Source organism: Mustela putorius, unplaced genomic scaffold (genome assembly GCF_011764305.1).
Source record: "Mustela putorius furo isolate JIRA1106 unplaced genomic scaffold, ASM1176430v1.1 tig00003850_pilon_pilon_pilon, whole genome shotgun sequence".
In the NCBI taxonomy this organism is placed as follows: Eukaryota; Metazoa; Chordata; class Mammalia; order Carnivora; family Mustelidae; genus Mustela; species Mustela putorius.
The window spans coordinates 13,179,091-13,205,333 of record NW_025422002.1 but is presented as its reverse complement, the minus strand read 5'-3'; the positions used below and the strand labels follow the sequence as shown (position 1 = coordinate 13,205,333).

General features: G+C 37.6%; 1 protein-coding gene across 8 annotated transcripts in view; it reads left to right on the top strand.

The window, feature by feature from the left end:
• TMCC1 (transmembrane and coiled-coil domain family 1) overlaps positions 1-26,243 on the top strand; it is a 253,470-nt gene that overhangs the window by 198,915 nt on the left and 28,312 nt on the right. Inside the window, exon 1 of one of the 8 annotated variants that reach the window (XM_013054817.2) lies at positions 15,195-15,406. The exons of the other annotated variants lie outside the window; for them this stretch is intronic. Coding sequence (XP_012910271.1) covers positions 15,344-15,406 — 63 coding nt within the window. The 5' untranslated portion in view covers positions 15,195-15,343. Of the gene's footprint in view, positions 1-15,194; positions 15,407-26,243 lie in introns of those variants that run through there. 8 annotated transcript variants of the gene reach the window in all.

Here is a 26,243-nt window from a genome sequence, read left to right as displayed (position 1 = left end):
TGGTTCCTCTGTTGTCTATTTTTTAAAAATCTAGGCACATTCTGGGGCACCTATGTGGGGCAGTTGGTTAAAGGACCTGACTCTTGGTTTCAGCTTAGCTCATGATCTCAGGGGTCTTGAGATCAAGCCCTGCATCAGGCTCAGCACTCAGCTCAGAGACTGCTTGAGATTCTTTCTTTTCCCCCCACTTGCTTTTGCACACACACACTCTTTCTCTCCCTCCCCATCCCCTCATAAATAAATATATTTTTTTAAAATGTAGGCATGGGGCGCCTGGGTGGTTCAGTGGTTTGAGCCGCTGCCTTCGGCTCAGGTCATGATCTCAGGGTGCTGGGATTGAGTCCCGCATCGGGCTCTCTGCTCAGCGGGGAGCCTGCTTCCCTCTGTCTCTCTCTGTCTGCCTCTCCATCTACTTGTGATTTCTCTCTGTCAAATAAATAAATAAATAAAATCTTTAAAAAAATAAAAAATAAATAAATAAATAAAATGTAGGCATGTTTTAATTATGTCCTGATTGCAAGAAGATTCTTATGGGGATCTAGAAGAGCTCACAAAAAAAATACATGTGGTCAAATTACAAATCAAACAAAGTTCAAGTTTATCCTTAATTAAAGGAATGCAATTGATAATTAAAATAAGATTTTATTTTCACTTAGAGTAATCAGATGCAAAAGTTCGATACCCTAGAGCTGGCACAGTCATTCGCCCACGCTGTTGGTGTAGTGCAAATTGCTGTAATCTTTCTGAAGGGTAATTTGGTAATCTCTACCAAAGTGTAAAACATCACATTCTCTGATAACGCTGATGGAATTTACATTATTAGTATACCCACAGAAGTTTACCAAGATATACAGAAATTCATTATAGTGTTGTCATTTAAAAATGGGAAGAAATTATTTTGATGCCCACTTGAAGTGCCACAACATTAAATATCTTTGATATCCCCCTCCAGCCCAAAGATGGTGCAGCCTTCTTCCTTAACAAGGAACTAGATCCCATATTATCCTATTTAACAGTTATCAAGAAAATTTTAAGTTTCCTGGAAATTAAGGTTTTTCATTTATTCTGTTAATGGTGGTCACTAGAGATGAGGTGTGTTCAGAATGAGAGATCAAATACTCCAAGATGAAGGGCGCCTGGGTGGCTCAGAGGGTTGAAGGCCAGGGTCCTGGGATCAAGCCCCACATCGGGCTCTCTGCTCCACGGGGGGGCCTGCTTCCTCCTCTCTCTCTGTCTGCCTCTCTGCCTACTACTTGTGATCTCTGTCTGTCAAATAAATAGATAAAATCTTTAAAAAAAAAATACTCCAAGATGAGTCACACCAAAGAGCTATTAAGATCAAAATTGGCAACAGTAGGAAGATACTAATTAGACACTAATTAGAACACAAATCTTTAAGAAGTAAAGACTACATGGATTAGTATGTGAGATTGAAATGGGGGAGTGGGGGGTGCCTGGGTGGCTCAGTGGGTTAAAGCCTCTGCCTTCGGCTCAGGTCACAATCCTGGGGTCCTGGGATCGAGCCCCACATCGGGCTCTCTGCTCAGTGGGGAGCCTGCTTCCTCTTCTCTCTCTGCCTGCCTCTCTGCCTACTTGTGATCTCTGTCACATAAATAAATAAAATAAAATAAATATTAAAAAAAAAAAAGAAAGAAAGAAATGGGGGAGTGGGTAGTCTGGAGAAAGTTTACCAGAACTCTTGTCTTCAGATAATTCTTTTAATTTCTAAGAGGTCCATTTTCATTTTGGAGAACCAAACTGCCAGTGAGTTCACACAATTTGAGAGAGGAAAGGAAGAGAGAACTTTTATTACATACTTCTTCCTAAACTGAAGCTGCTTTTATATTTTATATCATTGTGTTTACATTTACCATGCATACATTTTATCATGCATATTTTATCAAATATAGTTCATTTTATGAAAAAAAATCCAATTTTTGCCTGTTTATCTAATGTTTTCACTTGTATGGGCCATGGTAAATTGCTCACATCATTTGACTGTTATTCTCCACTGAATTAATTATAATTCAGATTACCTCTGAGTTTTGGAGCTGGATAGAGAGAAGTGGTAATGGCAAGTGCAGGACCTCTAGGCAGCAGCAGTTCATACCTCAAACAATAAGCAAGATCTAAAGAACTGTACTCCATTAATATTTTCTTCGGGAGCATGAAAGCAGGATTAGAGTAAGGTAGAAATTTTATTGGTTCTTACTGACCAGGTGGTTGTGGTTTTGACTGATCAGCATGAATGTTTTCACCTTGGAGGCAAGGGCTCTAGATTGCATTGTTATTTCTAAAAAGAAGAATGATACTAACAAGAGACTGAGACTCAAGAGACCTGGTTTATAGTACCAGCCCTACATGACTAGGTAGGAACTTGGGGAATTCAGTTAACATGCCAGACCTTTTATTTCTCATCTGTAACATAAGCCTGTTTCACAAGATAACCTCTCAAGATCTTCACATTTTAGGAGGCTCAGATGAATATCATGTACATGAATACACATGATCCCGGGATCTTGGGATCAAGCCCCATGTCCGTCTCCCTGCTCAGCCAAAAACCTGCTTCTCCCTCTAACTCCCCCTGCTGTGTTCCCTCTCTCTCACTATGTCTCTCGGTCAAATAAATAAAATCTTTAAAAAAAAAAAAAAGAAAGAAAAAAAGAGTCTTAAGGTAAACTGTAATGGTTAAGTTCACTTTTTTATTAATGTTAAAACTGGGTTTAGGGGCGCCTGGGTGGCTCAGTGGATTAAAGCCTCTGCCTTCAGCTCAGGTCCTGATCCCAGGGTCCTGGGATCGAGCCCCACATCAGGCTCTCTGCTTAGCAGGGAGCCTGCTTCTTCCTCTCTCTCTCTCTCTCTCTGCCTGCCTCTCTGCCTACTTGTGATCTCTGTCTGTCAAATAAATTTAAAAGAACAAAAAAATTAAAAAAAAAAACTGGGTTTAGAAACGTGTTTTCTAGGTGCTACTAACTATTTGAAAAACAGATTTTCAGTCTGCTTAGCTCTAAATTGTTACCATTAAAGGCTAGTGGTTAGCAGCACATAAAAAAGTACTTTACAGAGGAAGCCCTAATTACTAGGGTACTAAACAGATTTTCTAAATTTAAGTTACCCCCAAGTAAATTCATTTCCTTATTTAATAGGATTACTATATTAGTAGATGAGAGGTACTCTGAACACAGTGTATATAGATTTTAGGAGTGCCTTTAACAGCGTTTTTCATGATATCTTTAAGGGGAAATTATAAGTAATTATTCATAACTGAGTAAGTGAATGAAGGTATGAAAATTATACTAACTCAGAATAAATATCACCCTGGAACAAAGTCTCTGATGGCTTGGTGCGGGATGCTTCCTGTCCCGTTCAACCTCTTCATTTAAATCCTTGACGAAAGAGAAAGAGATTGCTGTGATTAATCAGAGTTGAAGATATCAAGCAGCTGAAAAGAATAATTAAAAATTTGAGCCATTGAGCCATTGCAATGAATTGGAATCCATTGGTATTCTCAAATGAAGAGCAGAAGTCATCACATTATGTGATTCAGCTGTACCACATTTATATAATTTATGGAAAGGGCAACTGTTCTTAACACCATTTTCAGTTGAAGAGAAAGCAAACAGGAACTAAATTAAATGCTATGACTAGGTAGGTACTCTAGCAAATCTCTTAACACTTAACAAAGTGATTTAGGTACTGCACCAAAAAGAGGCTGCGTAGTGGGATCTTAATTAACCTAAATCAGACACAGCTCCTGCTACATTGCAATACGTTTAGAATTAGGAGGTCTTAGTCATTCTTGGAAATTAAAGTTCTAGAAAGGAAGTATTATTAATATTACCTTAGTACCTTACCTTAGAATATTGTATCAGAAACATTGTTGTTAATATGATTAAAACATGAAACAGTCTGAGAGCAGAGTTCCTAGTAGTTGAGAAGAATAAATGAAATGTCTAACAATATCCCCATCTCAATTTTGTTTACAAAGAGACACTAAAAGAACATTGTTATCCATCGATCATGGACGAATTTGTCTGACTAAAGTTTTCCACTTAAGGTTAAAACAAGCACTGGGCTATTAGGAATTGTATTTAGGACTTTTCCTTTCTAACTCCCTAGATTACAGTCTGCAAATTCTGTAATATCTTAAAAAAGCCTTAGCAGTTTCCTCAATGTTAACTTCAGGTGTTTTACAAACTTATTTTTATCAAATCATAAGGAAATAAAAGTTATTTTTTCAAAAAGCGTCATGTAAAGATAGAAGATGTTTATTTCCTGAGTGGCTGCTCTAGTCAGGAACAAACTAGAAACAATTCCATACTGATTTTCTAAATAATGGCTTAAAAACAGAGGTCTTCCATATTTATTGCTTCTTAGCCTTATATGAGAAATTTGTCCCTCAGACATTTCTAATGAATTCACTCAGTCATGGGGTAGACTGTTTTAAGGTTTTCTACAACTCTAATTTAGAATTCTGTGAATTTTTTTTTCTTTTTGGTAATTATCTTTACATGATTATAGAAGCTGAGAAATTAACTCAATCTTTAGAGAATTAAAATTAATTTGTAAACAAATATTGCCTAGTAATCAAAAGTGGTTCTGTAAAACATTGAATACAAAAAATGGAAGATTCCAATTCAGGTATCAGCCACAACCAGCTATACTTAAATAATATAAGCATGTATTTGAGGGGATAAGATACATGGTTTTATTTTTTACTGATACAGCTACACTGTCTGCCTTGCTCTGGAGAACCAGAAGTAAATATTTGCTGAGCCTTCCATATGCAGTCACCCCTTATTTTCATAAAATAATCATAAATGAATTGGCCTTATATAATTTTTAGTTAGCCTTATTTTATCAGTAGCTTGACTAGGACCACAGATTGTTGACCTGTGTCCATAGGTCCTTATTTTACTGTTGAGAGTTTAGTGGTCTGCTATGTTAATTTACCCATTCGAACACTTTACAAGTTGTGTTCTGCAATGGAATACAAAAACCTCAGAATAGGGTCTCCTCTCTCTTCTTTGGAACAAGTAATTTTATTGTTATATTAGTGCTTTGGTGTTTTTTGTTATTATTGTTGTTGTTTTGAGAGAGAGAGAACAAGAGTGAGAGGGTACACAGAGGGAGAGGAGGAGAGAGAATTTTCAGCAGGCTCCGTGCGTAGCATGGAGCCTGATGTAGGTCTTGATCTCACAACCCTGAGACCATGACTTGAGCTGAAATCAAGAGTTGGACCCTTAACTAAGCCATCCAGACACCCTTATATTAGTTTTTTGTTTTGTTTTGTTTTGTTTTTAAGTATTTCAAATAGGTTGAGTCTAAGGAAATCAGGCTGGTGAACATGAAGGCATCTTTGTAGGATTCAGACAAGTAAAATCAAGATTGAAGTCTTGCAGATATTTAAAGAATGAATTATCTTTTGTGAAAATTCTTGAATTGTAAAATTCTCTCAGATCTAGGATGTCCAGGAACCTATCCCCTTTTCTCCCAACCATCCTTCCCAGCTTTTGGAAATGTGAGAGAGTATTTTGCTTGTCACAAAGACTTGGGGAGGGGAGTGATGCTGGCATTTAGTTCATAGAGCCCATGAAGGCCTTAATGGCCAAAATGTCAAGAGTAACCTTGGCTGGGAGCACAGTCTGCAGGCATATTTTCTTCTATTCTTCCTTCTTCTCCTTTTCCTTCCTCATTAGAAAGTGAGAACCCCAAACTGTACAGACATCTGGGATGTAATGTGCCTTTAGTACACTTAGGCCCTTCAGCACAGCACTCATTTGGTGCCATTTCCTCTTATAGCTAGGAATTTCCTTTGAAGAAACATTGGTATGTAAATTAGAATCCAAAGGGACATTAATTCTTTATACTTTCTATATTAGAACATATTTATTGACCCCAGAAGAAGGTATCATGTTATCTTCCTTATCTTCTTTTCTCTTTTATGGCTAGAGTCACTACTACTATATATCTATTGTGTATGCACTGATCTAGTTTAGGGGTGAGTTGTTTCCTAACTTCAGCTTTGACAGTGAACCTGTGCTTGTGCTGTTTTTCAGGAACTGTGCAGATTCTCATTCAGCCATTTTGATTACTCTAAGCCTGATAGGAATTTGGAATTCAGAAAATTTAGTTGCTTTGACTTGTTCACTTATATGCGCTATTTACATTTAGTGTAAATACATTTGAACTGAAGAGCATATGAATATTTGGTTTCATGTTTGGTATCTATTAAATATTGACACTAGTTACAGAAATATATCTTAGAGATACAATTTTTTTGGATCAGAATTTCAGCTCTACTTTCCTTCCAACTATTTCTGATTTTTTTTTCCTTATTATGATTCAGAATATCTGAATTTGATTCATAATTTTCTTTCCCCAGAACTGTTCTTTTAATCGTCCCTGTTGGAAGTGCATCATCATTCTCTTAGGCTAGAAACTTGGGCCTCATCTTTGATTCTTTCTTCTCTTTAATTTCCAGTGTATAGTCAGCAGATCCTATTGGTTCCTTCTTCAGAAGAATCACTAGGCCTTTTCTTTTGCATTTCCTCTGCCACCACTTTACTCCAGTCTTTACCATGCTTCAGTGTCTTACCTCTGGCCTCTCACCTTTTTCAAGCTTGTGACCACTCAGCTTAAAACTACTGAAACTGAAAACAATCCTTTAAAACATAATATCTCAGGAAGAAATGGAAGGCAAATGGACATTAACCCCGAAATCATCTAATCTACAACAGAGAGAAATTTTTCTGTCTTCTGTCCTAAATTTCAGTTTTTATCAAGTATATGCTCTGTTCTGGTGTTAATAGCTAAATATTATACTTACTGTCTTTTCATTCCCCTTTGACAGTTCATCTCTTTTCTCAACTATCCTATTTATGCTTTCTCTGTTTTTTCATCTCTAACTCTTAACCCTGCAAGTGCCAGTCCTGTTTCATAGGTACTAAGCCTTGATTTGTTTTAAGCTCCATAAATCACACAAGTCCACAACCGATGGATGCCAATGCAAAGATTTAGTTCCATCTCCTCTGCAGACTAGCAACCTTCAACTTAGGGATATAATAAGGTCTGTTGTCTAAGCTTAATGGTGTTAATGATAGCATACTATAATGGTTTCTATAATGTAGAAATATAACATAATGGTTTCTTAAGAGAAAGGGTAAAGGAATGAGAAATTGACCATTTGTCTGGTTTTTAATAACAAACTTTAAGAAGTTTGGGAAGAGTTATGTTTTCATAAGTAGTCAATACCTGTAGTATCATGTCTTCATCTAGCTTCTTGCTCTTTCTTGGTTATATCTCTTTTTTAGAGTCATTTGGCTATTCTTAAAGAGTATTTGGAACCACTAGGACTCTGTGCAGTTTAGTGGAAAATTAAATAGCAAAGAATAATGAACAGGTTACTTTAAAAAGTAATAGCTTCATATGTACCTCCCACCTACTCCTGCAGCCCACCCCCTCTACCCCACCATCTGTGGCTAGTAATATTTTGCAAAAAATAATTTGAGATAAATTACTGTTTTCCTTACATGGACCAATGGCCCACTGAATGCCATTTTTCTTCATTTTTAGCAGTTTTCATATTTTTTGAGAATGTGAACAGTATGCTTATGTTTCATTCCTTAGAACTTCAGTATGGTCTGTTGTTCACCTGGGATTTGGAAAGTATAAAATAGATCAAGTAAGGATTTTCAAGAGATGGCTTATGTAGCTCTGACATTCATGAAGTATAGCAAGAGAACTCTTCACTGTGGTGAAAAGCATTTTCTAAAACAATACAACATTATCTATATACTGCCTCCAGGTGGTAGTTTTCCAGACAAAAAATATGCTTGAGCAAATTCTAATGATTTATTTTATATTTTCTAATTTCTGAGTTTTTTGTTTTGTTTCTTTGTTTTGTTTTGGTTTTGAGGTTTTTTTAACATTGAAGGAACTAAAATCAACTTGGTCCCACCGAAGACTATATATTTTTTCCTCATGAGTCTGCTATTTTGGAAATATTTGTTTACAAACACCATATGTTATTTTCCTTTCAAAAAAAGAAAAGTAATCAAGGGCTAAGAGCCAGTCATTTATTTATTTATTTATTTCTCTCTCTCTTTTTTCCAGTCATCGTTTCTGAATGATACAAGAATAGGCATTACCTGGAGTAGTCATAATCCCAGACAAAATTAAATATTTCTTTTTAATCTGCCTATACAACTTTATTATGGGTGACTGTACACTTTCCATTGGGCCTTTAGAAGTCCTAAAAACAACTTGACCCTTTTGTGGACTTCAGGTTGGAGACCACTATTCTATACTATGTCTCATGACATAAAAAATATTATTTTATTATACCATTTTATTTTATGAAATAAATTTTTGTATGATTTGCGTTGGTTGCTTTATAGGCAATACTTGTGGGTTACATGGCTCTTCCTTGAGTAAGGGGATTATCTTCCTATCAGGGGTTTATGATGCTTTGCAATTATGAAACAACTCCCCACAGCGCCTTTGAGCCCCTCAGCTGGTAGATGACATGGTAGTACATGATTCCTTTGAGATAGGCAGAGCCTATATGAGCAACCTTCTCTGCTTATTGTACTTTTTAAGTTAAGTGTCTCAGGTAACTAGACAGGTAATTTAATTAGTTTCTAAAGAAGGTCAATGCTTAAATTCTTCCTTCCTGAAACCTCATGATTCTGATATTGGCTTTGACATTAAACAAAAGCCTCTCTTGCTTTCCTTTCTGAACTAATTCATTCTAAGCAGTAAAAGAAAGTACTTTAAAGTTCATATGACTGTACTAATCTCAAGAGATTTTAAACTTCTTACCAGTTCCTTGCTTTGTCATTTGTTGCTCCTCCAGCCACTGGCTGGATATGGGGGGTTGCTTTTATACAAGGAGAGCCGCTGGAGTTAAAGAAAACCTACCTCTTACTGAATCCCACTGGGAGGTTAATGCTAGCCGAACTAGTGGCTTGGTGGAAGAAGGCAGAAGAGACATTAAGAAATGCACAGCCAGCTGATGTGACACATTTTAACTTCACAGTCTTTTTTTTTTTTTTTTAAGATTTTATTTATTTGACAGAGAGCACAAACGGGGAGTGGGAGAGGGAGAAGCAGTCTTCCTACTCAACAGCAGGGAGCTGAACACAGGGCTGGATCCCAGGGTCCTGGGATCACTACCTGAGCCGAAGGCAGATGTCCGACTAACTGAGCCACCCAGGTGCCCCTTAACTTCACAGTCTTGCTTGCAAATCTTTTCTTTGCCATCTGTGACGAGAGATAATTGATTTATTAGATTTATCTTTCTTCTTCTTTGACTCAACTTTTTCCATCTCTTGCCACTTTGGGAAAAACTTAACCAGTCATTAGGCATCCACATCAAGGTCAGTCTAGGAACAGAACAAAGTTCGTGGTCTTTGGACATTATACCCCAGTAGATCCTTCAAGAATAAAATATAGTGAAGTGTAAAAGCGAAGGAGAACATTAAGCATTTTATCCAAAAAATAAAGTAGTGTATTCATAAGTTCTGACAGCTAAGATAGGCTTTAATAATATAGGAAAGCCTCTGGAATTAGCCTTTGGGGGGGGGGGGGTTGGTGGTTTTGTTTATTTGTTTTTTATTTTGTTTTTAAGATTTTATTTATTTATTTGACAGACAGAGTTTACAGGTAGGCAGAGAGGCAGGCAGAGAGAGAGGAGGAATCAGGCCCCCTGCCGAGCAGAGAGCCTGATGGGGCCCGATCCCAGGATCCTGGGATCATGACTTGAGCCAAAGGCAGAGGCTTAACCCACTGAGCCACCTAGGCGCCCCTAGCCTTTGTTTTTATAAAGAACATTTTTTGTCTGGGATTTGCGTATAAATAATTGCAGGGGAAGGAGAAGTGCAGGCCATGAGTTAATAATTGAAGTTGGGTGAAGAGTATACAAGATTCATTTTCCTCACTTTTATATATGTTTATGTTGCACATTAAAGAGGTTTGAAATTTTCAGCACACCCCCCAGTACTCAGCAGTGTTGAACACAATAAAAATTCTTAGATTTGTATTATTGGGGGAAAAATATTTTCTTGTCTATAAATTCTGAATTTAGCACATTATTTTTTTTAATCTGTTAATGTCCAAATTATATTGTATTTATTCAACAGTATGAAAATTTATTGCATTAATTGCATTCTAATGAAACATATTTGATTTTATTTCTGTTCAAGGACACATTCAAGCAAACTTTAATTAGTATTGAGAAGTCTGAAAAATAATGAAAAAATAGTATTAAACAGTTTCTCCGTATACAGTATGCCTGATACATCTCTGAATAGTATTTTAGTTAAGGAGCCTATTTTCTTAATCTGGGTCCTAACGTAACTTTGCTGCTGCTAAAATGCTGAATTAATCCTCAGTCTCTTCTATATTGTCTAGTTGGTCACTCATATTAAAATGTCTATGTTGGGCGCCTGGGTGGCTCAGTGGGTTAAGCCGCTGCCTTCGGCTCAGGTCATGATTTCAAGATCCTGGGATCGAGTCCCGTATCAGGCTCTCTGCTCAGCAGGGAGCCTGCTTCCCTCTCTCTCTCTCTCTCTCTCTGCCTGTCTCTCTGCTTACTGTGATCTCGCTCTGTCAAATAAATAAATAAAATTTTTAATAAAAAAAAATAAAATGTCTATGTCAATTGACATGCTATGATTTTGATCTAAAGCAAAGATGGGCAAATTTTTATTGTAAAGGGCTGTATAATAAATATTTCAGGATTTGAGGGCCACATTTGCTCTGTTACATGTTTTTTATTCTTTACAGCTCTTTAAAAATGTAAAAATAGTTCTTAGCTCTTTTGTAAGAGCCTTATAAAAATAGGCAGAAGGCTGTAACTTGTTAATTCCAGCTGTACAATTGCTTTTTAATTAGATGCTTTGAGAAATAAAAGGTAAGGATCCAAATGTTAAAGGTTGTTTTTAAAGGTAAAATTATGACTCCCATACCAAATGAATACATGCACAAAGATTTTTTTAACTCACTAATTAACCAATTATTAGGAACTGGTAGCGTGTTAAAATTGGTCCAAATGAGAACTGGACTTAAGGAAATCAGGAAATTTATATTCCCTACAAGACAGAATTCATTTGCATTGCATCACCAACACCATCCATAGGTAATTTCCATTTCTACAGAGTTGCAGAGTAACCTAGCCAAAGTCAAAGTTGAAGACTTTTTTGCAGTCCCATAATCCCAAAGGATCCAGTAGATAATAGTGGACATTCCCTTGAAAGGACACTTGAAATTTTTATCATTTTAGTCTTTCACAGCTTTTGCTGACAGTTTCTTGTCTCTCTTGTGATTGATCATAAATAATTTTCAAAGACTATATTTGACCATAAAATGGTCTCATTACTTTTGACGTATTTACGTAGGTACAATAAGAATGCTCAAATCATACAGACATCATTGAGTTTTCTTTGCAAATCCAGAGCTGTTAGTTTTGAGCTACAAAATTGTGTATAGAAGTTTTCAAAAAGAATCTTAGCTTGGACTTTTGAACACCTTTTTCATTTACTATCCAAGCTTAGGCAACCATGCCCAAGAAACTCTCTCACTAAATTTCACCTGCTTTACTGATAAATTGAGGTTAGTTAATACCAAATATCCCAGCATTTGCTCTAAGGCTTGCAGTGTGGAAGTAAGTGACCTTGCTCAGCATCTGTAAGTCAGGGGACCCTGTAACCAAGTATCAGGTCAGTTTTCTTAGGGGGGATTTTTTGGAAGCATTGTGCCATATATGAAGTTGACTGTTGTTCTTTAATGTGGTTTTTCATGTCTGACTAAATGAAAATCAGTCTCAGATATAACATTACAGGTACATATGGTTACAAAACCCAATTATAGCCTGATAAAAAGAAGATGGGAGTGTTACCAAGCCTATGCAAAATAACTGTATTGCCATAAAAATTTAAGGAAAACTCAGTACATTCCTGAATGCTGAGGATCAATGAAAATTAGATACCACTTAATATTTTATTTCAGATCATAAAAACAGAATCTACTAAAATGTGTCTTGGAAATAGTTTAAGGAAAAAGGGAAAGGACTTCCTCATATAGCCACAAAAAATAGAACATAAAGGTAACATCAACTATATTCTGCACAAATAACTACAATAAAAAAATTCCCTTTGTCATTTCATTCAGATGGAACTTGGGTCAGCAATCTGTTTCCGTGCAACATCTGCTTCTGGACTAAAAAGCATCCTAGACATCCTGACGCAGTGTAGGGGTATAGTCTTAAAGTCGTCTTAAATGATAACCAGCTTAGAAGCATGTTCCTAAGAGTCTTGTTCTTTGTTGTTTGTTTGTTTTTAAGATACTACCTTTTTTTTTTTTTTTAAGATTTTATTTATTTATTTGACAGAGACACAGTGAGAGAGGGAGCACAAGCAGGGCGGAGAAGCAAAGGGAGAAGCACATTTCTTGCTGAGCAGGGAATCTGATGCAGAGAACTCAATCCCAGAACCTGGGGCCGAACGAAGGCAGGTGCTTAAGGACTGAGCCACCCGGGCGCCTAGTATAAAAGTTATTCTAAAAGTTTTTATTTTTTTGGATTTTGGATCCACTTTTGGGAAAGAGAAATCAAAAGAGTCAGCAAAGGAGATTTGAATCTTTGATTAAGACAGGATCATGGTGAGAAATGGTACTTGGTTATTTGGCCAAAATGGCAATAAAACATTATAATAAATGTTAAAGGGATAAAATTGTAAATAATATTAGCTCTTTCATCAATAAAGAACTTTTTTTTCTTTTCAGGTTGGTTTGTTTTGTTTTTTATTCATTAAGGATATAATAAATCAAACATAAAGCCAGAATGTTACTCTGCTATGAAGTAAAATTACACAAAAGATAAAAAATAATCTTCATGTTGTAAGATGAAGGCACTAATCTGTAAGTCAAGGAAGTAAGCTCATCAAAACTGATCACATTTGCCAAAATCTGAACATATTCATGGCTTCTTTTCAGATGGCAGTAATATAAACCGAGGGAAATCAAATTCACTTCCTAAGATTTGTCCTTTTTTGAAATTTTGGAACAGACTGCCACTTCAATTTGGGACAAAAATGTTCTTTTTCTTTGAAAACAAAAGGACTAGTATTTCTCTATCACTATCGCTCCTACTATAGTTCTAGCCACCTATATCAATTATAACTTGCATTTCAGGGAGAAAACTGGATGGAGGGAATGAATAATAACTATCTGGCAAACATAAGCATGTGAGGGAGCACCTCAGTGGCTTAGTTGGTTGAACACCCGACTTTTATTTTCAGCCCAGGTCATGATCTGAGTGTTGTGGGATTGAGCCCTGCACTGAGTGAGCTCCATGGTAATGACCGTCGTAACTCTTGATTTCGGCTCAGGTCATGTCAGGGTCATGGGATTGAGCCCAGTGTTGAGCTCTGTCCTCAGTGTGGAGTCTGCTTGTCCCTCTCCCTCTGCCTCTTACCTCACAACCCCACACATGCACGTGCTCTCTTTCTCACTCACTCAAATAAATATAAAATCTTTAAAAAAGAAAAATCCCAGTGGTAGGAAATGAGAATAGAAGAGCTTTACGTCAGATTGCCTGGATGGCTCAGTCATTAGGCATCTGCCTTTGGCTCAGGTCATGATTCCAAGGTCCTGGGATCGAGCCCCACATTGGGCTCCCTGCTCAGTGGAGAGCCGGCTTCTTCCTCTTCCTCTGCTGCTCCCCCTGCATATGCTCAGTCTCTCTCTCTGTCAAATAAATGAATAAAATCTTAAAAAATAAAAGAACCTTATGTTAGTGTTTGGTTTGGTTTTCTCTAAGTGGTGAGATTACAAATAATTTTTGCTTTCTTTTATGCCCACTGGTGTTTTCAAAATTTTCTAAAATAACCATGATTGTCATGAAAGGAGATGTATTAAAAATGGTAATAAAGAGAGTTAAGCAAACATTCACTGGTGTTGACGCTAGGGCTTGTTTTTTCTGTTGTTTTTGTAGAAACAAATACTCTGTTGAAACCTTGCAACTTAATTTTTAAGCAAAGACAAAATTTGTGTTAGTCATTAAATTCTTTATTAATTTGTTCTGGAGAGTCAAGGCCAGAATTCTGTGTCTCTAGAGATAGAAGAGGAATTTCTGGAGCTATGGTTTCAACTGAGAATTTTCTTCAAATTCACTTAAGGTGGTTCAGATTTCATTCAGAGGGCTTCATCTGATTTAAATGAAGGAAGTTATGTGAAGCTGGTGAATGCTGATGGAAAGACCTTCTTTGACCTGTGCTGGGCTGAGCTTCCAACTCCATACTTAAGTAGAAGTACAGAATTATCACAGCTTTAGGCACTGACCTTTATCAAATTGTCTTCTTATCCGATCCCTTTCTGGGTATTAACCTCCGAGAAATGTTTCTACATATTATACATTGCACGTGCTACACTATATTTTATATCCCTGAAGTTCTTTCTGTGCACATTCCACAGAACTGCTTTTACAAATGAAATAATAAAACTCAGATTTGATAGTTTGTCTAAATCCCAAAGTGACTTTTTCAGTGCAGCAACAGTCTCTTTAAGATGTTCAGTTCTTTCATACAGTATCATGGGTATTCAGTAAATAGTATATGATGCGGGAGCCGAGCCTGGGCTTAACTTTGTGGTGTTTCAATCTATTGTGTAGATTTCAAACAATTCCAGTACTTTTCCTTCAGAAGTGTTTTTCCCCTTCATCCATAGTGAATAAGACTTTAGAATCTCATGCTCAGTTTTTTCTTGCTCAGTTTTCATTTAAATTATTTTGTGAATCTTAAATAAAAAATAAGAGAAGATATATTAGGAAAGCATAGAAATTGTTTCAGCAGTCTTTGAATCCTTTATCCAAACATGGGTGGATTGTTTTTTCTTTGTATTTATTGAAGCAGGCTACCTAAACACTTTTTTAGAATGTTTTTAAACTTCTTTAAGCTATTTGTAAATCTTATCTGGTTTTAAACTAAAGATGTGAATGGTGAATTCATGCCCTGTAGCTTTAAATTCAACCAGTTTGATGCTTTTGTTTTTTATAAAAGATGCTCACAGCTCCAGAAGAGAGGCAGATACTGTCTGTGATCTCCATTCTCAGAGTAAAACTATTCATTTGCATTAGCAGCTCTAGCAAACCACACACACATACACACACACACACACACACACACACACACACACACGATGCTTGTTTGGCAGAAGCTTTCTGTTTATTCAGCACAGAGTCCTCCCAGGCTCCCAGATGTAGAAAGCTTTAAGAGTTGATGGACGAGACAGAACCGGAACTGTACATAGTCTGAGGTGGGCACTGCGGAGGATTGGCTATGCGGGGATGTTGATGTGGTGCGGCTGTACCTGCCTGTTCTGTGAAAGGCACTTCTCTGAGGCTGTGAAGGTGAGAAGCCCAGGGAATCCACTAGAAGCTTCATTTCAGCTCGCTCTTTGGTAGGGGAATGCATTCCCAGTGGTAGCTGTCCTCATTTACAGCGTTATTCTCGGAAACCAAGTATGTGCAGCCGTGACAGACTATGCCACAGCTCCTCTGCAGTTTGGAAGCTGGGACAAATGGAAAGAGCACATAGTCAAGAGAGGTTGTGATTTGTTTTCACTGTCCAAGCTTGGTCTGGCAGTACACAATGAAGGATGAGCTTTGTGGCAAGCAAAATCAGCAGACTGCCTGACAGGGGGTTTTGGTAAGATAAATGTATTGCTTGTGTTTGGGGGGCAGGGGGTGGGGAGGGATTCTTGGATTTTTTCTAACTATTATTTGTACTTTTCTGTATCAGCTACATAGAATTGCCTCTTAGCAATAACAAAAACATTTTGCAGAATGCTGTTTGAGGGAGAGGGATGACCCAAGGAGCCAAAAAGGAAAACATTATTTTTGATCATTCAGTTGTGACCTTCAGAGATAATCATCAAGTTTTCTCAGATGTCCATGAATAGGCAGAAACCAGGAATTTCCAGAGCAAAGAATGCTGACTAACAGATATCCTTTCTTTTCTTTGAACAGTTACAGTTCCCCCCACCCACCCACCCACCGCCCTGCTTTTTCCCCTAGCTTTCCCTATGGCCTAATGGTGGAAAAGAGAAAAGCTCCCTGCTTTGAGTTGTTGCCACTGGAACAGTAATAGGCTGAGAACATAAGTATGGAGGTGGAGGAAGGCAAAATGAAGAGTCTGCTATTTTCATAGCTGTGCGTTGGTGGGTGTTTGTCTTGGGTTCATTATCGTTGCTGTTCAATATCAAGTGGTTGTTAGTGCTGTATCTCTTTGCCTGTACTGTGATTTAATCCCTTTATGTTCTATTTTGTATGTTTTTCTTTGCCAGACCCAATTCTGTCATTATGAAAAGTTTTTCTGTTTCCATTAATACATACTAGCCTTTATTAGAGAAAAGATAGTTGTAGAAAGTAACCCTGAAATATTTATGGGCCACAAGAAAATAAGGACATTTTTCTCTTTAAAATGAAGGTTTTCAGCAGATTTGGGGGTCTTGATTTTGGAATCTATAACAAGCATTTTATGACAAGTTAAAGAAATGGGTTGCATTAGATCTGTGAAATCCTACAGGAATCACTTTGCTCTAATCTACTTTAAGTTAGATCTGTATCTTGGCTTTTTCCAAGCCTGAAGGTTTACTTTTCCTCACCCTATCTTATGCAAGTATTGCTGGAAGATATGTTGATTGTTTTTATAGTCTAACCTGAGATCTCGTTCTTGGACCCCTCTTTAAACCAGTAGAGAGAGCCAGCTGCTTAGAGTGGGCACAGAAGAGACCCATTGACATCTGACTTTTTGCTGACTCATTGGTTATATAAGCCTTGTAAATACAGTTATCCATATACTCTATTAGGGGCAGGTGGGCCCCTTCCTGTTTACTTATCTTTTCTTATCTTAGCATCCTTCTCCTTCCTTTAAGCCTTTTTGGTAACATAGTCTCAATTATTTACCAAGTGAATTCTAAGATGTGAATGGACAAATCTTTTTTCTTTTTTGGAATTGCTTTAATTCTGTATTTTCATCTGGATTTTGATGAAATGCCAAATTCTGTATTCTCTTGGCACATAAAACTCACAGTAATAATGCCTTTCCTCATTTATAGCCTGGTTAAAGTAACTTCCTTTTCTATCTTGAGACCTCAATTCAAATCCTTGTTCAGGAATTCTTCTGACTTCCCAGTCTGAGTAGGTTTCCCCTCCTTATTCCTTTTCTCACATCACTCTGTTTTCTTTTTTCCTTTGTAGTATTTCTCTCAATTTACATTTTTAATTACTGGTTCATCCATCTCTCCTTTTCTCCACTCAACCATTAAGCCTCATGAATGCTAAGACACCGTGTTTTGTTCATCAGTATATACCAAACACCTAGCAAAGTGTCTGGTTGAAAGTTGAAGAAGGGCTAAGTAGGCAGTATTACAGAGGCCCTGCTATGAGAAGAAAGGATGAGCAGCAGGGGTTGAAAAAGGCGAGTTTGACTAGAGCAGGGGAAGCATGCTGTAAGATGAATCTAGAGAAAGAGATCCAGGGCCTAATCACATAGGACTGACTTGATAGACCATATTCAGGTAATTGTTCTTTATTGTAATTGTGGGAAGCTGCTAAAAGAATTTAAGCATTGAGTGGTTTAGGACTTCTTTTTTCAGAGGTGCCTGGGTAGCTCAGTCAATGAAGCATCTGCCTCTGACTCAGGTCATGTTCCCAGAATCCTGGGATTGAGCCCACATCGGGCTCCCTGTTAGGCAGAGAGCCTACTTCTCCCTCTCCCTGCTTCTTCCCCTGCTTTTACTCTTTCTGTCAAATAAATGGATAAAATCTTTAAAAAAAAAAGAAAAAGGACTTCTTTTTACCTTTTTTTTTTTTTTTTTTTTTTTTTTTTTTTTAAGTAAACCAGCTTTTTAAAAAATAAACTAACTATGCCCAGCATGGGACCTAAACTCACCACCTCAAGATCAAGAGTCGCATGCTCTACTGACGGAGCCAACTAGGCACCCCAGGACTTCTTTTAAAAAAAAATTCTCCAGCTTAACTGAAAGCCTGACTGAATGCAGGTAGATCAGTCAGTGTTCCAGGAGAGAGGAGACAAGAGTTTGTCCTAAGGTTGTGGCAGTAGAGATGGATGGGAGAGTATTATAATTTGATCGAAATTTGGAAAGTAAAATAGATAGGATTAGTGTTGAATAGGGGTAAAAGGCAGAAGATGTGAAGAATTATTCCTTGGCTTTGGTTTGGCTTGGTTTTGGTTTTGGCTTGTTTAGTAACCTGATGAATAGTAGTATTTTTGCTGAAATAGAGAACATTGTAAGAAAACCAGGTTTACAAGAGAATCATGGTGTTCAGGTTTTGGATATATAGATTTTGGTACTGTCAGATAGCTTGTGGATCTTTAAGTCTAGATTCCAAAGGAGACTATTACCATTGAGAAGCTTTCAGAAATATCCTTGGAATAAAGTGCAAAACAGTGGTTTAGACCTGCTTTGGGAGCTGATCTCCCAACAGAGCCCTATATTTATAGCTTCATGAACCCTTCAATTATCTTTTTTTTAAGATTTTATTTATTTATTTAAGAGAGAGCACACAAGCAGGGGAGTGGTAGGCAGAGAAAGAAGCAGTCTCCCCACCGAGCAGAGAGCTTGACAGGGGCCTCAATTCCAGCACCCTGGGATCATGACCTGAGCCGAAGTCAGGTGCCTAACCGACCTAGGCTCTCCTATTCAACTATCTTTAAAAAGCTAGTACATTTCCTTCTTATGGGCTTTTGTTCATACTGGGTTGTCATCCTAAAATGCCTTTCCTTACCACTTCTCTTTTTATCAAAAACTTGTTTCTTCAAGGCTCATTTCTTTTTCTTTTCTTTTTTTTTTTTTAAGATTTATTTATTTATTTATTTGACAGAGAGAGAGAGAGATCACAAGTAGGCAGAGAGGCAAGCAGAGAGAGAGGAGGAAGCAGGCTCCCTGCCACGCAGAGAGCCCAATGCAGGACTCAGTCCCAGGATCCTGAGATCATGACCTGAGCCAAAGGCAGAGGCTTAACCCACTGAGCCACCCAGGTGCCCTCATTTCTTTCTTTCTTTCTTTTTTTTTTTTTTCTTTAACACCTCCAAGAAATCTCTGTTCCCTTTGCCGCTGCCGCCTTCTTCTTCTTCTTCTTCTCCTTCTCCTTCTTTCTTTTAGATTTTATTTATTTGACACACAGAGATCACATGTCAGCAGAGAGAGAGGGGAAAGCAGGCTCCCTGCTGAGCAGAGAGCCCCATGCGGGGCTCCATCCCAGGACCCTGGGATCATGACGTGAGCTGAAAGCAGAGGCTTTAACCCACTGAGCCACCCAGGCATACCCCCCTTTGCCCCCTTCTGAATGCGTGGCTCCTTTCTGTGTTCAGGTACTTAACCTTCATATGTACGATATCATTTACTTAATTGGACCTGTATTTCAGTCGAACATTTTCACGTCTCAAACCAACTAGATCATGTGTTTCTTGAGAGCAGAGATTCACCTTTTTTCAGTGCTTTATATAAGGAAAATAAAGGATAATTACAAAATGAATTAAATAGTAGAAACCTCAGTCTTTTGTATAGTCTGCTTCTTTAGTATCATAGCACCATATCCTTCTTCCATTTTTATACTCCTAATTTTCTCTAGGTTGTCCCTCCATTTTACCCTGCAGATACCTAGATACATCAGAGAAATGTTCTTCTTTTCATATGCAAAATCCCTGAACTAGTCATTTTCATTAGATACTTTTACTTTATTTGTAATTTATCAGAAAAGCTGAAATCTTGCTATTGCTTATTACCTGTGGAAAAAAGTGGCCAAGACAGGAAGGACTGGCATCCTTAGAGGATGTCGGAGACACCTAAGAGATGCTACTAAGGTTATGCTGGAGAAAAGCTGTTGTGATGGAGTAAGCCCTGTGGGCATCTGAGGAAAAGCATTACGAGCAGGAGAGACACTAAGTGGAAAAGGCTTGAGGGGCGCCTGGGTGGCTCAGTGGGTTAAAGCCTCTGCCTTCAGCTCAGGTCATGATCCCAGGGTCTTGGGATCAAGCCCCGCATCAGGCTCTCTGCTCAGCAGGGAGCCTGCTTCCTCCTCTCTCTCTGCCTGCTTCTCTGTGATCTCCGTCTGTCAAATAAATAAATAAAATCTTTAAAAAAAAAAAAAAAGGCTCGAAATGGGTACATGCCTGGTACATTCCAAGAACAGCAGGGAGACCTTTCTAGTAGGTGGCAGTGGAGTAAAGGAATGAATAGTAGGAGTTATAGTCCAGGAGGTACTGGATCTGACAGGTGCCAGATCATGGTTATTCAGGCCATTGTGAAGACTTCGGCTTACTCTGATTCAGACAGCCCCTAGCAAGTTTTAGGTGTAAAAAACTGTTGTGACCTGATACATTTTTAAAGGATCACTCTAGCTGCTGTACAAATAATTGATGATAAAATACTGATGATAAAATATTATTCCAGTGATAGTTACGAGCCTATTGCTGTAGTCCAAGCGAGTTGATAGTGGCTTTTGCTAGAGTGGCAGTAGTGGAGATTCAGTGAGATGTGGTCAGATTCTGCATCTTTTTAGCAACTAGAACCCAAAACATTTGCTGGAGCAATGTAGTATACACCGAGGGTATCAGCATAGACTCTGTAAGCAGACTGTCTGGATTATGTGGATTAATGAAGTGTAGCCATTAGCTGAGATGGGGAAGACTGCAGGAAGAGCAGGTTTGGGCAATATCAGGAACTAAGTTTTGAATGTAGTAAATTCAAAATGACTGTTAGACATCTCCAAGAAGAGATATTAGGTAGGTAGTTGAGTATATGATCTGGAGTTAAGCAAGGTATGGGCTAGAGGCATACATTTGGAAGTCGTCAACAAAGAAATGGTATTTAAGACCATTTTAAGAGAAAGAAGAGTATTTAGGGATGTATAGCCCTTCCCTAGAGTCTCTATTCTTTAAGCTACTGAACAAGCCAAAAAAGTTGAGGGATAACCAGGTTATCACAAACCCTGTGGAATTTTCCAAATTGTTTCATTGCTTTAGCAATTTATCAAAATTGAATGAAACAAATAGGATTAAGCTGAGGCTTTAGAAATCTTTTGTTTTAAGGAAACTTGTGTCATAAAAGTATTTGTAGTGAATTACCATGTAAAGGAGAGCTATTGGTGGCAAATTTTACAAATCAGCTAATCCACACATGGATTTTTTTTTTAAATCCTCAGCAGTGAAAACATTTCTTTGTCACCTTTTGCTGGTTGGAGCATGCTCGGAAAATAGATACTAAATTTAGTATTAACCAATTTGTGTGCTTCAGACTAATCATTCTTCATTCTGAAGTCATGTAAGAATGATTTTTGAATAATCCATAGCTCAAATCACTATTTCTTTTTAACAAGTTATAATCTCAGAAGGAAACTTGGATCATTTATTGCAAATGTCAATCAGTATATCCTCATACGACATTTTTGATGTTCAGGCATGAAGTCTCTGGTTGGATATTTCCGGTAGCATACATGAACTGATACTTGAAACCCCCTGGTTAAGTTGAACAATGCACCTCTCCTTATTTTCATTGTATGTTACTTATTTTTTTTCTTTTAGATGTCAGGGAGAAATATCTCAGAATCTGTTATTCATCTTTAAAATAAATTTTCTTAACTGGATGATCTCTTAGGTTCCTTCTCAAAGAAACTGTACTTATAAGACTTAATAAACATAACAAAGCAGCATGTTATTGTCAACTTATACCATCACTACTATGATTGCAGACTTTCCTTAAGTGCTTGCTTTTTTGCTTTTTTGCTTTCTCCCTGTACTTCCAGTGCCTAACATAGGCCCTGTCTGTATATAGGAGACATTCTGCTAAGGTTTATTAAAATGACAGTAAATCATCTGACCAGGCTCACATGAATCCATTAAGTCCAAACATCAAGCCTGGCAGTGCTAATCCTCAATGATGTCTTTCACGTAAGCCAGGAAACCAGCCCTCCTGTGACAAAGCATTTCTAAGTAGCAGTCCTAGATCCTATAATGGATATTTTGCAGTTGGGTTGGAGCAGGGTGGGCCAGATAGGATGTTAATAACCTAAGCTAATATTCAACACAGTTGGTTTTTCCTCAGCAGTCTTGGAGGGAGGCGTATCATCTCTTGGAAGCTGTTTTTCTTATAAAAATACTGGCGTTTATTCCATTTGTAGTAACATAGGCTCAGTCACTTGTATGACATATGAGATCTAGGAGGATCATATTAAGGAGATGCTAGTGAGCATTTATATTAAACATTTACTGGGTATCTTTGCACAAAGCATTATGCTATCTTCTTGGAGTACAAAGATGGAATATGACTTGATCCCTGTCCTCAGGAACTTAGGTCAGTAGAGGCAAGACACCCAAACAATCATTTCAACATAATGTAATAAGGACATTGAGAGAGGTGTATGTTTATTTATATGGGAATATGAAGAAAGCCATTAATCCAGCTGGGAGAGGGAGATTGTCAGGAAAGATATCCTGAAGGAGGTTACATGTTAACTGGGCCTTAAAGGATGAGTAGAAGTTAGCCAGAAAAGAACAGAACATGCCCTGGAATATATGGAGAGAAGCCTAGAGGTGTGAAACAGCATGCCATGTCAGAAGAACCAAATTACAGTTGTGACCCTTAGCATATGTGGATTTAAATGTAAGGTTTATGTTATTCCCAAGGAATCCATTGCACGGGGTTTTTTTTTTTTTTTTTTTTTTTATCATTTTGCTGAGACATGTGGTAGGATCTTTAGCCACAAAACTATAGTGAGCAAACTCCATCAGAATTCGCATTTCAGTGAGCATGTCTTCTACTCATTTTCACATGTGGTATCACCCATGATGATTTTAAAACTTTGTTCTTTATGAAAAGTGGGCCTGAAGAGTGCTGAGTATAGAAAAACATGTGAGGCCTAAGTGCTCTTTGTCACAAAGGAAGTTTGAGAAACTAGACTATCGTGCCAGATTTAAAAGTGGCCAGGATTATCATCATGAGTATTATTTTTATTTTTTAAACTTTTTAAAATTAAGCAATAAAACATTATTTTATTGCTTTTTATTTATTTTTTTATTTTTATTGCCTTTTTATTGCATATAACAAGAGTTCTGTATAAAAATATGAAAAAGTGATCCCTAGAACTTACAGGAAATACTCCATTCTGTCCAAAGATTATTTATCAAGTGAGAAAAAGCCTTTGTGACAAGTAAAAAGGTCTGTTTTTAAGACTGTATGTCAAATCTTGATTTTTAGCTCCAAAGTAAAAATGGAATGGGTAGAGGAAAAGCTTGCTGGTTATGGGCTAGTGGAACTTAGTTCATTTTTCTTTTCTGCAACTCCCACTTGAGATTCCTCTTCATTCCACCGCAGACTAAACGTCAGTCTGAATTACACATAAGAGAATTGCTCAACAGAGTTGTGCTTACTGTGAGAGGGGAGCAGCGTGTCATTTCTACAGTGAGACACTGGAAATAGATGAAAAGTCTTACCATAATGAATATATAACTTTGTGCAGAAAGTGCTGATAGACTGTGGGATTTCTTTTCTTTTTGTTAAGAGTAAGGTGTTGGGGATGTTGGCAAAGGCAAACCTCAAGGAGATGATGGTACAAAATTCAAAGGCAGAGCTGTGTAACTTCCAAGGCAGTACTCTTTCTTCTGTTGTACCTTCTCAATACAATCTGCCTGGCAGAAAAATAGAACTTTATATGACAGACCAGAGCATCTTTTATCATTGATTAGAAAATAGATTTCTGGGGGCACCTGAGTGGCTCAGTGGGTTAAGCCTCTGCCTTCGGCTCAGGTCATGATTTCAGGGTGCTGGGATCAAGCCCCGCATTGGGCTCTCTGCCTTTGTGATCTCTGTCTGTCAAACAAATAAATTTTTTAAAAAGAAGAAGAAGAAAAAGATAGACTTCTGTGCCGTTCTTAAGACCAGCATTATGAATCTCTAGGGATTACGATTTGTATTAGATTTGGGGGGGTAGTCTCCCAAAAATCAAACATTCTATCCTTTTGCCCCCACTAAGTGCACTTGAATTAAGCCACACACTCCAGTTTTGGTTCAAAACCATGGCCTCATATCTGTGAGGTAGAAATTTTGGAAGAACAGTGGACCTGGGTCTGCAGGTGCCTGAGTGTGAATTTGCAAAAGCTGGTGCACAACCCATTCAATGAAATTGGCCTTGGTAAAGATCCACCTTCAGAAAAAACAAAATAGTCCAGATTCTGTTTGTTTTCAGATTAATTACAAAGACTTCCCCACTTTCCACCTCCTCCTTCTTTTACCTTAAAATGCCACCTTCATTTTCTCCAAAGTGATGTGAATTATTTAGTATAAATAAATGGTGCAGAGATTTCCTGAAAGAGAGCCGATACTCTATAAAGCATAGATAAAATTATTTCATTCTGCTAAGTAGACAGGACTGGGCTGTTGGCATTTATTGAAGATAGTGATGTCAAGTCAGGGATTTCTGAATCTCTTCTTGTTACAAATATATGCTTGGATTTTGAGTAATGAACCAAGTAAGGAGTAGAAAAAGGGTGACTTCTTGAACATTCACCATGTTTGGCAAGCATAATCTGATTTAACATAGGTTTAATAACATTTTTTCAAAGAATCTCATGAGAAAATAACCCCATTTTATAGATGAGGAAACTTGGGCTCAAGGAAACAAGAAGGTGGCCCAAAGACACCTAGCTAGTAAGGTGGCAAAACCAGGTCTGAACCCAGGTCCTACTCCTGTCACTGCTCTTTCCACCGTTTTTCTTCATATGATTGTTCTCAGAGCTGGGTGCCCCCATGTTCTGACACTTTCATACACTCAGAAAGTAAATAAAATGCATTTGCAAATGAAAATTTTAAGCCATTATAAAACTTTGTGAAATGTTCTCGAGTTGGCTCTACTCTGCTCCTGACTAATTGGTGTTTTGAGGCGTTGCTGTTTAAATTTTCTCTTGGGTTTTTTTCTGATCAATTAATTCACGTCTGTTAATAGATAATTTAAGCCTGGCAAATGAATTCTTTTTTTTTTTTTTTAAGGTTTTATTTTTAAGTAATCTCTATACCCAACATAGGGCTTGAACCCATAACCCCAAGGTCAATAGTGGTATGCTCTACCGACTGAACCAGCCAGGCACCCTCTGGCAAATGAATTCTTAATAGGAAAAGACAAAGTACAGGCAAAGCACCTTATCTGCTTCTTATAGCAACAGCTAGATAATGAACAGTGGCTCTGACCAGACCCCTAGCTGTGGAGCACATTGCGTAGCTAACAATAAGTAGTCACAGTATATTTACCTGGATTTTGGGCCTCTCTTTTTTCTATACAAATTATTTCTATCCCAGCCTTGAGTGACTGGGACTTGCTGTACTGGGGGGTATGATCACTCATGAAAGCCCTCAGGCTATGATCACATGAAGCCCTGTTGAGTAGGTGATATTGCTGCTGCTGCTGTTGTCAAACTGCCCTGTTATAAAGGTAGTAGGAAGTAACTCACAGTTGATTTGTAAATTAGTGATAGCAATGTCTGTTCATAAGGTTGTTATGAGCTTTGGAAGATTAGCTAGCTGGCTAGTCAGCTGCCTAGCCACAAGATCAACAGTCAAGAAAGTTGACTAATACTAAAAAAAAAAAAAAAAAGCAGAAGGAAGGAAGGAGACTATTACTATTTTTACTGTAATGTTGAATTAATTATTCCCATTATTCCTTTGGTTCAGACTCTGTCTCCTATGATTATGCCTGAAATGTGAAAGATCTTGAGTATATTCTAGAATCTTTTAACATTTGAATTTTTAAAAATAATCACCTAGAATGGTACAAAAATAATAGCCAGTATTAACTGCTTACTCTGTGCCCAGGACTATTTTTTGAGTGTTTTTATGTTTATTATTTCATCTTCAAAACAGTCTTCTGAAATAGGTATTAGTATTTTCTCCATTTTACAGTTGATGAAATGGATGCAGAAGTTAATTAACTTGCCCAGCCAGGGTCGCATGACTAGTAAGTAACAAAGCTAGACTTGAACCCAAGCAGTTTCATGCCAGATTCTATGCTTCACTACTACACTAAATGTAGCCATAGTCAGTAATTTTGTTTTTCTGATTTGTGCCTTTTCTTATATGTTTAAGAAAATCCTCCCCGCTGTATTTTCCAATACTGCCTTCCAAAAGTTGTAAAATTTGCTTTTAACATCTGCAGTTTAGTTACCTGTCTGGAA